Source organism: Ahaetulla prasina, chromosome 2 (genome assembly GCF_028640845.1).
Source record: "Ahaetulla prasina isolate Xishuangbanna chromosome 2, ASM2864084v1, whole genome shotgun sequence".
Lineage (NCBI taxonomy): Eukaryota > Metazoa > Chordata > Lepidosauria > Squamata > Colubridae > Ahaetulla > Ahaetulla prasina.
In genome coordinates, this window is record NC_080540.1 from 13090938 (window position 1) to 13105466 (window position 14529).

General features: G+C 40.1%; 1 protein-coding gene across 1 annotated transcript; it reads right to left on the minus strand.

Annotated features, from left to right (window-relative positions):
- Window positions 1-729: 729 nt before the first annotated feature.
- Window positions 730-14236, minus strand: LOC131192494 (E3 ubiquitin-protein ligase TRIM11-like). Its single transcript, XM_058171680.1, has 7 exons — window positions 13618-14236; window positions 11323-11418; window positions 10526-10756; window positions 8046-8068; window positions 3944-4062; window positions 3102-3134; window positions 730-1529 (listed from the first exon to the last, which is right to left on the minus strand). The coding sequence occupies exons 1-7, from the start codon at window positions 14029-14031 to the stop codon at window positions 1015-1017; spliced, it is 1431 nt and encodes a 476-aa protein (XP_058027663.1). The 5' UTR covers window positions 14032-14236; the 3' UTR covers window positions 730-1014.
- Between the last annotated feature and the right edge of the window lie 293 nt (window positions 14237-14529).

The following is a 14529-nucleotide window of genomic DNA, read 5'->3' on the forward strand; positions in this document are numbered from 1 at the left end:
ATTTGTTTCTGTTTGAATTTATAATTTAAATGTTGGAGAGGTGACTGTAGTGATGTTATTTGTTTATATATGGTTGAATTGTCAACAATTGAATTATTTGATTTGGGGGTGTCCTGATAAAAATAGAACAAGAAATGGACTTAATTAAGGAATGCATGAAAATAGCTATAAATTATTTGCTAATTTATACTGTTGGAAATATGGGGAAGAATTGGGATTAAATGTAAATGGTATTGTTTGAATTTTTATTCTAAATGTTGGAGTGATTGTAGTAATGCTAGTTGATTATATGTGGATTTGTTAAAATTTAAATTAATTTGGATAAAAAATAAGGTAATGATAATAATAGATTAAGAAATGGAGTATTAAGGATAGGATAAAAATGATATTTATTATTATGTGTGATGGATCTATAAATCTGGTGGGCTATACAAGATATTTCTTCGAAGAATAATAGGGAGTAAATTGATTTTAATTTTAATATCAGCAATTAGACTTTTACTACTGAAATATTGGAAGACGGAATATCGTATACTGTTGAAGATTGGATATAAAAATTAATGAACTTAAAAGAGAAAGCAGAAACTTTAGAGTACTTAAAAGACTGTCTACGAAAGAATATTGGAATGGAGAAGAAGGATTGAAAAGCTTAAGAATGGATATAATGTAACTGTAATAGTTTGTTCTCTTTTCTTTCTTTCTTTTTTTTGGAATAGATAAGGGGAGTTAAGGTACTAGGGGAGGGATGGAAATTTATGGATTGTTTGCTTATTCTAATTTATGATTGTTAGGTAAGATATCCTGTATTTTGCTCTGGGAAGTCTGGGGGTGGGGGGTAGGGGGATTGGGTGAAGGGGGATGGAGAGAGGGGATAGGGTGAGGGTTGGAGGGAGGAGGGGGGAAGTATGAGTAAAAATTAAAAAAAACTTTTTGAATTAAAAAAAGGGGGTTTCAGAGATCACCGCTTGGCAAATAGGGATTTTTCCAAAGTTTTGTCTATGGAGCTTTCTTCTTTTAGGGGAGTGTCATGCAGGTGCCCTCACCCAAATAGAAACAGGGCAGAAAAGTCTTTCCAACCAAGGAAACATCAGAGAATCTATGGAGCAGAGTTGCTGTCCTGGCATCAAAAAAACTCACTTGTCCCTCTTCACAGTTGAGGGAGATGCAGATCCTCATGGGCTCCTCAAAGGGGACAAACTCAGAGCTTTCTGACGGAGACATGGCCATGTATTCCCCTCCGCATTTCCAAATCTCCCACCGCATGGTCTGCTCATCAACATTTGTTATGTTCACTGGCTTGCTGGCAACCCCTACACCCCATCCTCTTGTACCTCCTACAATAACTTCCCAGAAATGTCTCCCTGTTGAGAACTTCTGACAGCCAAGGACACAAGGATGATATACAAATCTCTTGCGCTTGGAGTCATTATATATTGTTTTAACTAGCTTAAGTCCTTGAACACTTTTTCGATCTTCGGAGACATCAAGGCGGTCAGGATTGGCTGTGTCTGGATCCAGAGTTACATTCTCTGTAAGGGGGAAGGGAAGGAAGGAGAAAAACAAGAGTTTCAGCTGCAGGCCTAGTTTGTGTCTTCACCCTCAAGAGTTTAACCTTCTTGTGTGAATGGAGTTCACCTTCCAAACACCCCCTCCAGGACTGGAAAGCTCATTGTTTTTTTAAACAACACCGAAGCCATTATCTGGTCAAGAGTCCTCCAACTTTGGCAACTGAAAGACTTGTGGACCTCAACTCCCAGAATTCCCCTGATGGGGCTGCTAACATCCAGGTCCTCTTTGCTCCCTTTTATTCAAGCACTCAGGCTCTCCTACTGTCTTAGTCCCATCCTCTGTTCACTGCCAGCATGTTCAGTGCTCCTCTGGCCTTTTGGCTGCATTCATTTAGATTTCCTTCACCATCTGCCAATCCATCTGCTTCCCTTTCAACTGCCACTAAGCTGCACACCTTCAGGATCCATTAATTACCTGTACAGCTTTTGGTTCTTTTGTTCAGCACTTGGCTCTTGGCTCTACTGGTCAATTCCCCTAGTCTCTAGTCTCCCATGTGGCTGCCACTCGGCTGATTGCCCTCCAGCTCCACCATGCTGGATGGAGAATTCTGGGAACTGAAGTCCCCAAGTCTCACAATGGCCAAGGATGAAGACCTCTGGCCAAGTCCTTCAAACACTTCATAGTGCTCCACCTCTTCTAGCCTCCCTGCACAATTCACTTTAGCCTCCACCTTGCAGGTGAGATTAATGGGATTGAGAGTGAAGAGTGGTTGGCTTTGCCTTCAGTGAGTTGCTGGGAGGGCCAAGGTTGAACAGGGACTCTACTTGGAACATTAATCCAGAAGATCAGGCAGAGAAAGAGGCTGCCATGTTTCAATTCTGAACTGGCAGAGTCAGAAGGATCCCCCAGAGGTAACTTGGGACACACGATGGGATGTGAGGAAGCTCCGCCCTTTTCTCTGTGAGCATCAGGGTATCACAGGCATGTACAAAAAGGGGAGGATCTTGCACAGGAAACCCCTCCTTTCATCAGTCTGATGGCCCACATGGTGGAGGCAACCCTGATGCTCCAACGTTGCTATGGGGTTTGACCCAAAGGATCTAATTTTACACACTGTAAGCTGCCCTGAGTCTTTGAAGACTCAGGCAGAGAAATCAAGAGGATGTTTTATTAGCTTGGTAGGAATTCAATATTCCTTTCAGTCCCACCCCATATTTTTTCATTTGTCCAGATATTTCATTCTACACCAAGATTGACTTCAGTTTTCTAGATTATGTATAGAACAGAGTGAAGTGGAGTAGGAGTAGAGGAGTAGAACAGAACAGAACAGAACAACAGCTTTATTTGGCCAAGTATGTTTAGACACACAAGGAATTTCTCTCTGCTATATAAGCTTATATTGTACATATAAATGGCAAGTAATAGTCCATAAATCATAAAATCATTCAACTTTACTGGATCATCAGTCTTATATAATATCTAATCCTATAGTTTTCTTTTTTGTTAATCTATTATGTTTCTCTCAAAGTTATCCACATCAGAACTTAAAATAGCAAGGGACTGTGATTCTTATAAATTCTTTTAATATTTACCTTCCTGTAGTTGAAGTCCATTTTCCAGAGTATCTGGGGAAGAAAAGAGAGGGATTCAGCATCTCATCACTGGAATTGGAGCAACAGAAGGGCCTCCCTCAGATACCCTGGTTTGTTTTCCTTGGCCTCAAATCAGGAAATAAGGAATATGGAAAGCTACAAGCCAAAATGTCATTGGTAGCTGTATATAATCCATCAGGTATAAATATATTCTACTATATATTCCATATACAGGTGGTTCTCGACTTACAACTATTTCTTTAGTGAAGTTACAGTGGCACTGACAAGTGATTTATGACCGGTTCTCACACTTACGACTGTTGCAACCTCCCCAGTCACATGATTAAAATTCGGACACTGGAACCAGCTTGTATTTACGATAGTTGCAGCATCCCATGGTTCTGGGATTGTCATCTTCAACCTTCCTGGGGAGTTTCTGACAAGCAAAGTCAATGGGGGAAGCTAGATTCATTTATCAACCACGATTCACTAAACTGCCATGATTTTCTGAATAACTCTGGCAAAAAAGTTCGTAAAATGGGGCACAGCTCAATTAACAACTGCCTTGCTTAGCAACAGAAATTTTCAGCTCAACTGAGGTCATAAATCAAGAATTAACTGTATATATTCCATTATACTTAGTGGAAATTTATTCTGCTTCCCCAGGGATCACTGCACATAAATTTAGGCTACGAAGAATATAGGGAGTCTCAATTTACAATCATAACTGAGACACTGATCCCCAAATTGATCCCTCATTGATCCATGTGACACCGACCCAGAATCTCTCTTGGATGCTCAAAATGTCAGCCAGGATAAAACTCCAGCGGCTGTTTTTTTACCTTCCAATTTTTTCTTGGCCCTTTTCAGAAGCGCAGGGATATCATTGTAATCCCAGATTGTCCACTTTGGCTCTAGAAGTAAATCCACTGGATTTTCATATGTTTCCTTTGCCTGGTACCTGGCAAGACAAAATAACAGAATAACAGAGTTGGAAGGGACCTTGTAGGTCATCTAGTCCAAAACACACACCCCAGCGCCCAAGCAGGCGACCCTACACCGTTTCTGACAGATGGCAGTCTGGCTTCTTCTTGAAAGCTTCTAGTGATAAAACTCCCACTATTTCTGAAGGCCAGCTGTTCCAGTGCTTCATTTGCTTCAGTCACAAAATTTCTCCTTATTTCTAGGTTGAATCTCTCCTTGATCAGTTTCCATCCATTATTCCTTGTCTGGCCTTCAGATGTTTTGGAAATTAACTTGACTCCCTCCTCTCTTTGGCTGCCCCTCGAATATTGGAACACTGCCATCATGTCTCCCCTGGTCCTTCTCTTCACTAGACTAGCCATGCCCAGTTCCTGTAACCATTATCAACCTGCCAACAGAAGCAGCTTCCTAAACCATCAGATGGTCCTTGAGGATTGGCTAGTTACAGAATCCAATCTGGGTTGGTCACCAGAGGTTTTGTCTTCTGAGGTTTCAGACTTGTGCTGGAGCCCATCCTCCTCCTCTCTCTCTCTCTCCAGAATGTGTGCACTGGGCTGTTCTACCCAGTGGTGCCTGGTTGTGTGTGGATTTTAGTTGTTAAGTGGGGTGTTGATGGCCAGCTATTAAGTCATTGTCATTTTCTTGTGTTGCCCCATCCTTGGCTCCTAAGTACTTGGGAAACTGGTGGTAAATCAACACTCCTGTTGACTGACAAGGGCCCTTGTTTCCCAGGTTTCAATCAATTTTCTGGCTAGCTATTCAAATATGGACACCATGGCGACTCAGTGGATCCTGACCCAGAACGACACTCATCCACCTTCATCAAGTTAAAGGAAAGATCTAGTAGAGCCACCAAGTTTCAGTTTTTGGCCTCCCTACTCTTCAAAATTCTTGTGAATCTCTTGGCCAAAACAATGGACAGGGGAACTGCCACAGGGCTGGAAAAGAGCTGATGTAGTTCCCATCTTCAAAAAAGGGGAAAAAAACAGATCCAGGAAACTACAGACCTATCAGCCTGACCTCAATACCAGGAAGATTCTGGAAAAGATAATCAAGCAACGAATCATTGAACACCTAGAAGCAAACAAAGTAATAACCAAAAGCCAACATGGGTTTGTCAAAAACAGATCACGCCAGACTAATCTCATTGCATTCTTTGACAAAGTGACAGAATTAGTGGACCAGAGGAATGCTGTCAATATAATTTACTTGGACTTCAGCAAAGCATTTGATAAAGTAGACCATAACCTACTACTAGATAAAGTAGAAAAATGTGGTTTAGACAGCACCAACACCAGATGGATTTGTAACTGGCTAACTAACTGCACTCAACGTGTAGTCCTCAATGGAACTACATCTACATGGAGGGAAGTATGTAGTGGAGTACCCAAGGCTCTGTTTTAGGCCCAGTACTCTTCAACATCTTCATCAATGACTTGGATGAGGGGATAGACGGGGAACTCATCAACTTTGCAAATGACACCAAACTGGCAGGAATAGCCAACACTCCAGAAGATAGGCTCAAGCTACAGAAGGATCTTGACAGACTTGAACACTGGGCGCTAACTAGCAAAATGAAATTCAACAGTGAAAAAAGTAAGGTTCTACATTTAGGCAAAAAAACCCAAAATGCACAGGTACTGAATATGTGGTACCTTGCTCAATAGTAGTACCTGTGAGAGGGATCTTGGAGTCCTAGTGGACAACCATTTAGATATGAGCCAGCAGTGTGCAGCCGCTGCCAAAAAAGCCAACACAGTTCTGGGCTGCATAAACAGAGGGATAGAATCAAGATAACGTGAAGTTTTAGTGCCACTTTATAATGCCTTGGTAAGGCCACACTTGGAATATTGCATTCAGTTTTGGTCGCCACGATGTAAAAAAGATGCTGAGACTCTAGAAAGAGTGCAGAGAAGAGCAACAAAGATGATTAGGGGACTGGAGGCTAAAACATATGAAGAACGGTTGCAGGAACTGGGTATGTCTAATTTAATAAAAAGAAGGACTAGGGGAGACATGATAGCAGTGTTCCAAAATCTCAGGGGTTGCCACAAAGAAGAGGGAGTCGGGTTGTTCTCCAAAGCACCTGAGGGTAGAACAAGAAGCAATGGGTGGAAACTAATCAAGGAGAGAAGCAACTTAGAACTGAGGAGAAATTTCCACTTATTGATTGTTAGAACAATCAATAAGTGGAACAACTTTCCTGCAGAAGTTGTGAATGCTCCAACATTGGAAATTTTTAAGAAAATGTTGGATAGCCATTTGTCTGAAATGGTGTAGGGTTTCCTGCCTCAGCAGGGGGTTGGACTAGAAGACCTCCAAGATCCCTTCCAACTCGTTATTATATTATCTTACCAAATGACTGATAATTAATATGGGTGCCGTAGGTAATTAGATGATGGCTATAACATTCAAACTGATCTTGATGGATTTTAACACAATTCTTCCACATAGACTAATATCTATCTAAACTTAAGGACTGTCAGGAAATTGTTATTTGCCTAACTAGTTGGCCAGGCAATATATAAACTAACTATGTATGTTTGTGGAAAGGCATGATATTGCTTTAAGGCTGTGCTGCATCATGCAAGCATCCTGATTGGTTGAGCTCTGTAGCCAATGTATAAAAGGACTACTAAATTATGGCTTGTGGGGACTCTACAGGGACGCTACAGCATTGTAAGCTGAAGACATGCTGCAACTGTATATTTGAGCTTTAGGATCATTGCTTGATCATGGCTAGTTACTGATTCCTCAAGATACTGACTATTGTGAATTGAACTGTGTTTTACCGAACTAAAAGAAGACCTTGTTTGTTGTGCAAGTCTACATTGGTAAGAAGACTTGATATTTGTAACATCCCTGACTGACTGACTTTATATGTGTATGACCTGGAATTGTTCTTGGACTATGACTTTGCCTTTTCCCTAAAAGTAAAGGAGTATCAAACCCCAGTTTGTCTGCAAGTGACTGTTATTGTATGCAACCAGTCTCAGTCGTTTTCATGCATAGGGTAGTCTACTCAACAGTCCACAATTTTCGTTGTGAACCCATATTACCCTTAACAAGAACCGTGGGCTTTCTCATTCAATCTACCTTTGGATAATGGATTTCCTGTTTGGCCACTCTTAGAGGGTCAGATTAGGTAATCGCACCTCCTCGGCCCTTATTCTTAACACTGGTATACCACAGGGTTGTGTGTTGAGTCCCTTACTCTATACTCTTTACGTACATGACCGCATTCCCACTCACGCCAGTAATACTATTGAATTTGCACATGATGCAACATTGGTGGGACTCATCTCCGGGGGGGAGGGGTGGGGTGGGGATGAGTCTGCCTATGGAGATGAAGTGGACCAGTTGCTTTCAAGGTTTTCAATTCAATTGTGTAGAATGGGAAGGATGTGTGTTTTTGTTTTTGCTTATTATTGCTATTTATTTATTTATTATTTATAGTTTTCTTATGTATGATGTACATTGAAGATGGCATTCAATTTCGTTGTACAAGATGCAGTGACACTAAAGTAAACTTAAACTTAAAAGTAATGCAATAACATCGCAGATAACATGTCACAGTGTCCCTGTAATCACAATTTGGGTGCTTGGCATGTATTTATGAAAGTTGCATTACTTGGAACATCTTACATCCTACAATGATACTTTTAAAACCATCAAACGTCTGTCTCTTCTTGGAAAGGACTCAATAGGTGGAGAAAAATGCCAAATTCAATCTAAAAATCTGGCTGAGTATGCAAGCAACTATAATAATTGATCAAACCAAATATTGCCAATTATGTCCTGTTGAGGTTGTCTGAAGAAATATCTACAAAGCCCTGAAATACAGTACATTGTCTTTACATTAAAATACTGCTAAATACAAACAGAACTTTCCAAAACAGGAAAACTGCTGGAGAAGCTGCTGATCAATGAGAATATAAAGAAAAGGGTGGATTTACTTACTTCTTCAAGATGCTTCCAATGTCCTAAAAATTAAAGAGACAAAGCACTGAAAGGAGCCATTCCTAGGCAGAAAATTAAATTCTTACAGTCACAAAATACATGAGTGAAACGTCTGGACAACCAGACACTAACAAGCATATAAAGTACTTCCATTTTTTAAAAAAAATCCATTGCTCTTTTCCCCCCTCTTTTAGAGTGGTATTGTTTTTACTTTCTTGCCTAAGAAAAAATATACCCCGATTGAATCCAACACAATTAAAGAAGATATATATTTATATAAAAAAATAATAGCAAAAAGAAAAGACTATTTGAAAAACAAAATAGTGCATAAATAGGATAAAACAAATCCCCTGCATTTATGCTTCCAGAATCAAGGCACTTTGAAAAATCCAGGTGGTTATAATACTTTGGAGAAGGTGATCAGTGTTGGGTTTCTCCTTGCCCTGGAGATTAAGGGGAGGGGGAGACCCTACAAAGAACACCCACCACCACATCCCCTAATAGGGGATAGGAACCCTAAGCAGGCATTCTTAAAATTGTGAAGAATATAGGGACAGTGACCAGCACTTTGAATACTTGCTTTTCGCATGGCCTGCTTTTTCTGAATTACATTATCGATCCATAATATTAGCCATTACAGGTAGTACTGACTAAATAGTTCATTTAGTGACCGTGCGAAATTACCACAGCACGGAAAAAATGCTGTGATCATTTTTCACACTGGGTGGCTATGTCCTGAAACGAAAAACTACTGGACTAAGATACAAGGATGGCTACAAGATCTAATCAAATGTCAAATAGAACTAAACCTGGAAACATTTCTCCTGGGAATACTTAAAACAAAATTTGATAGAAATATAAGGTATTTGATTCTACACATAATAACAGCAGCAAGAATTGCGTTCGCGCAATACTGGAAGGAACGCAATGCACCACCAGAGGGATGGATCATTCAGAAGATATATGACTGTGTCAAAATGGATAAATTTACCCTAGAACTAAAACAAAAAGATGATTCGAAATTTTATGCAGTTTGGGAAAAATGGTATACCTGGATAGAAAAGGTTTAGATATTTAATGTATATAATGTATATATTGTATGGAATGTTGATCCAAAGTATATAAAAATGACAGTCTGTTGATTATGTACTAGAGTTGTGTAAAGGAAAAATTGTAATAAAAATTACTTATTAAAAAAAAAGACTCTTGCAGCATCCCCATGGTCACATGATCAAATTCAGCCACTTTGCAACCGATTCATATTTATGACGGTTGCAGTGTCCTGGGGTCATGTGATCACCTTTAGTGACCTTCTGACAAGCAAAGTCAACGCGGAAGCCAGATTCATTTAATAACCGTGTTATTAATTTAACCACTGCAGAGGCTCACTTAACAACAGTGGCAAGAAAGTTTGTAAAATGGGGCAAAATTCACTTAACAACTTTTTCACTCAGCAACAGAAATTTCTAGCCCAAATGTGCTAATATGTCAAGGACTACCTGTAGTCTTCATACCCTCCAGTTTTCTTTCCATAGAAAGAGTTAAAAAGTTTACTAAATGAGGAGTTGAAAAGAAGATTTTGAACGTGGTCGAGTGCAGCCAGAATCCTACATGCAGACATGGAAAAATATATCAATCTCCACAAGAAAAAAATGGATGGAAAAAGTGATGGAGCTAGAAAAAATGAAAAACTTGATTGATTTAATTAGATATGACCCGTTGTTTCTACTTGGAAGCTGCTTCTAAACTTTGTGCTCGATAGAAAAAAATGAATTCTTGATGCTTGTTTTTGCTTATTAGACTAACCTGTTTTTATAGACATGGATAATAATTACTAAATATGCAAAATTCAAACATTGAGGCTGTAATTTTTATTTTGTATTTTACTGTGCAGAAAAAAAGTTGAGAGACATTTTTTCTTTTCCCTTTATCCTACACTTCTTTCCCATTTCTTTCCTCCTCCCTTTCCCTATTTCCTTTATTTCCATTGGTACTTTTCACTATTATAATTTCGATTAATTTATGAAAGGAAAAAAAAGGGAAGAGTCAAAAAGAGCATTCAGTGGAGGGGCTAAAGAATGCAGAGAGGAGCAATGAAGATGGCAAGTGGCCAGGAAGTCAAACCATGCAATGAATGGCTCAGAGAACTTGGTATGCTTAGCCTAAGGAAGAAAAGGCTTAGGGGAGACCCTACAGCCATCTTCCAGCACTTGAAGGGCTCTCATAGGAAAAAGGGGTGGAAGCTCATCTGGAGATGCAACCTAAAATAAGGAAGAAATTCCCGAGAAGTATTTATCAGTGGAACAGCCTGCCTCCCTGAGTTTTGGGTGCTCCATCACTGCAGGATTCCAATAATAGGTTGGACAACCATTTTGGGGGGATGGTTATAAAGACCCCTGCCTTGGGCAGAGGATTGGAACAGAAGACCTCCAAGGTCCCTTCCAGCCCTAGGATTCTATGATCTCAACTTCCTGCCTGACCTGTAAGAGTTGGCTGGCTGGCTGCTGAAGCTTCTCTTCTATCTCCTGGATGAGATGGTCAAGAGAGCCGAGTTCCTCCATGTGCTTGGCCAAACCTTTCTCCTTTCTTGCCATAATGTCCTTCTCTGTTTCTTCCATTTTAGTCAACAGAAGCTTCTCCTGTGCTTCTAACCAGAGTTGTAGCTCTCTGAATTCAGCCACTACATTTATTTTCACTTTTTTGATGAAGTCCTAGAACAAGAAAGAGAAAAATAAAAAAGCCTATTTTTATTTCAATTATTTTACTTAATTATTTTTATTTTAATTGTTATAATAATTAAACAGATTCCTTGAAGAATCCAGAAGTGAGGTGGGAGAATATCCGAAGGAGAAAAAAAATTGATATTAAAAAGTGTAGGATGAAAAGGATTCTTTTTTTAAAAAAAGGCTCCAGTTTAATGATCTCTCATGAAAATTTTCTTGGCAATCAGGGATTCCAAAAAAGAGACAGAAAAATGTTTGAGTTCACAAATTTTTCAATAGGATGAAATAAGGTTTGCATTTATTTATTAAACAAAACAAACCCATTGTATAAAACACAGCTCAGGGGATAGGTGCACTTAACGTAACTGTGACTTATTCAGCCAATGGTGACATCTCAGTCCCCAGGTTAAGAACAAGTTCTGCCCTAATACCATTTTTAACTTGAATTTCCTTTAAGTCAGAACTTGTACTTAGAAACAGGCTGCCTATTATCAAAGATGGCGGATGGGATTCTCCTTCCTATTAGCTCAGAAGCTAATTGAGTCAATACTTACAAGCCTCTCCTGCACTGTTTGCTCCGTGTCTGTTTTGTATGTAGCTATTTTCTCTCTCTCTTCCTTCTGAGCCTTCAGGCAATCCTCAACCTTGATCTGAAGAGAAAATACAAGTTTTGAGTTTCTTTTCCGTAAAGAATTACATTGGAGGGAAGACCCAGTTAGACAATATATTCAACTGTCATAAATACATGGCAGTTGGCAAATGTCCATATTTTGATCATGTGACCACAGGGATGATACAATGATCATAAGGGTGAAAACCCTTCTATTACTTTTTTCATTGCCAGATGTAACATCGAACAGTCACTAAATGAATGGTTCTAAGTCGAGGACTACCTGCAAGGGCATTAAAGTGAGCTGCCTGAGTCTCCTGGTTGCATCACTGAGAAATGAAAGGTTGGGCTGTTTTTCGGGGTCTGCACTCAAGATTTTGGAGGACTTCATGACAATTTTGCTCTAGAGCGAATGTGGAAAGTGAGCTGGCAAAGGGAGCCTATTTCACCCTAGAGGCAATTTCCGTTGCTAAGCAAGACAGTTAAGTGATGTTCTTGCTGCAGTTGTTAAGTGAATCACTGCAGTTGTTCACTTAGTAGCACGGTTGTGAAACAATTCTGGCTTCCCAATTGACTTTGATTGTTAGAAGGTCACTAAACAAATGGTTGTAATTCAAAGACTATGGTAAATCTGTCTTCAGAAAAATTTCAGCCACAGAGGATAAAGCAGGAGGTGAAGGTCTCAGGTTGAAAGTGGGGAAGTTTGTGAAAGCAATGGTCCAGGCAGAGAGTGGCAGAGGACTGTAGTAAGACCAGTAACCAATGGGGGGACACAACAAGAAAATAACAAGGAAGTTAGAAGGACTCCAATGCCTAAGGCACATAGACATCAACTTTGGTAACTTCTAGCTTATTATAATAATAATAAAACACACAGCTCTTTTGGTAAGAAAGCTTATTAGCATAAATATGCAATGTAGGAGAATGTGAGTAAAGTAGGCCAGGACTAAAATCAAAAGAAACACCTTTCAACAAACCTTAATCTTAACTCTATAATTTGAATTTTTACATCCTTCAGGGGTCTTGGCTCCTTTAGCTGTTGAGACCCTTTTGATGAAGTACTTCAATAAAAACTCCTTGAACCGCCTCTCCAGTCTGGTTCTGATTGGCATCTGCGCCAGGCTAAACCCAGTTTGGAGACAACAGAAAGAGCAAGTCAATTGGTCCAAGGATTGCCAGGAAGACCAAGGATCTTTGCTGACGATGTCAAAGTCTCTGCTGACGATGTCAAACTATTTAACACCACAGACAATACATCTACCATTCAAAAAGACCTTGATCATCTAACCGCTTGGTCTAAAATTTGGCAACTCCAAATCTCAACCAGCAAATGCTCAGTCTTACATATTGGAAAAAAGAATCCAAACACTAAGTACATACTTGATGGACATTACCTTACAGATGACCCCCACCCTGTTAAAGACCTTGGAGTTTTCATATCAAATGATCTAAGTGCCAAAGCCCACTGCAACTACATAGCAAAAAAGGCTCTAAAAGTTGTAAACCTAATCTTGCGTAGCTTCTTTTCCAAAAACACTACACTACTAACCAGAGCATATAAAACATTTGCTAGACCAATTCTAGAATACAGCTCGCCTATCTGGAACCCTCACCACATTTCTGACATCAATACAATTGAACATGTCCAGAAATATTTTACAAGAAGAGTTCTCCATTCCTCTGAAAACAACAAAATACCTTATCCCACCAGACTTGAAATCCTAGGCTTAGAAAACTTGGAACTCCGTCGCCTTCGACAAGACCTAAGTTTAACTCATAGAATCATCTATTGTAATGTCCTTCCTGTTAAAGACTACTTCAGCTTTAATTGCAATAATACAAGAGCAACCAATAGATTTAAACTTAATGTTAACCGCTTTAATCTAGATTGCAGAAAATATGACTTCTGTAACAGAATCATCAGTGCTTGGAACACTTTACCTGACTCTGTGGTCTCTTCCCATAATCCCAAAAGCTTTAACCAAAAACTTTCTAATATTGACCTCACCCCATTCCTAAGAGGACCATAAGGGATGTGCATAAGAGCACAAACGTGCCTGCCTACCGTTCCTTTCCTATTGTTTTTTTTCTTCTTCTTCTTATATATATATATATGCTTATACCTCCTAATATTTACTTATATATATGTTTATATACTATATAATCTTTTGTATGATACCTATATATATTGTTGTGACAAAATAAATAAATCTGGAAGCCCCTCCGCAGTGATTCCTACCTGGTATTCCTGGAAAGCCTCCTCCAGAGGGATCACCGAGTGGCCCTTGTGCTCTTTGGATCTATCGCAGACCACGCAGATGAGGGTCTGGTGGTTCCTACAGAAGAGCTTATGGGGCTCCCGGTGCTTCGGGCAGAAGCTCCATCCTTCCTCGACCGGATGGCCGTCGCATTGTCTGGCCATTTCAGCCACCCGCGCCAGCTGCCTGTTGGGGAGGAGGCTGTGGGGTACGAAGATCCGTCTGCATTGGGGGCAGGAAGCTTCCGATTCCGAAGTCCCCCAACTGCGGGTCAGGCAGCCCCGGCAGAAGTTGTGGCCGCACTCCGGGATGAGCACGGGGTCCTGGAAAAAGTCCAGGCAAATGGAGCAAGTGAGTTCTTCCAGCAAAACAGGCAAGGACGGTACACCCCCCATCGCCGCCGCCTCCGCCGGGAAAGGAAAGAGAAAGTTAAGTTTCGCTTCCTTTGCTCCAAATCAGCTGACCGCCTTTGGGCTCTGCCCAGACGGGAAACCGAAATGAATTGTTGTTGCTCTTGCGATCAGCTTCGCTGGTTTCTTACAGGAAAAAAAGTGTTTTAAAAAGAACAAATTGGAGAGAAACAAACATTCGCCGGATGGACCCCCGATCAGTTATTATTGGTCCAATCAGATCGTCAAAGGGCGGTGCAGTTTTCAAAATAATCCTCCTCCTAAGAGTAACTCATTATTCGTTTCCTTCCGCGTGTTTGGATTACTCACTTGCTCCAAAGCAGCTTGTCAATCACCAATTGCTTAGATGTTTTGAGATGTTCCAGAGAACTGCTGTTAGTCAGTCACCATATCAAGAGTTAATTTTTGCTATGTTTGTGTGTCTGTCACCTATCTATTTATTGAGTATCCAGTCTTTATTCTTTTCACTAATAAGTCAAGCTG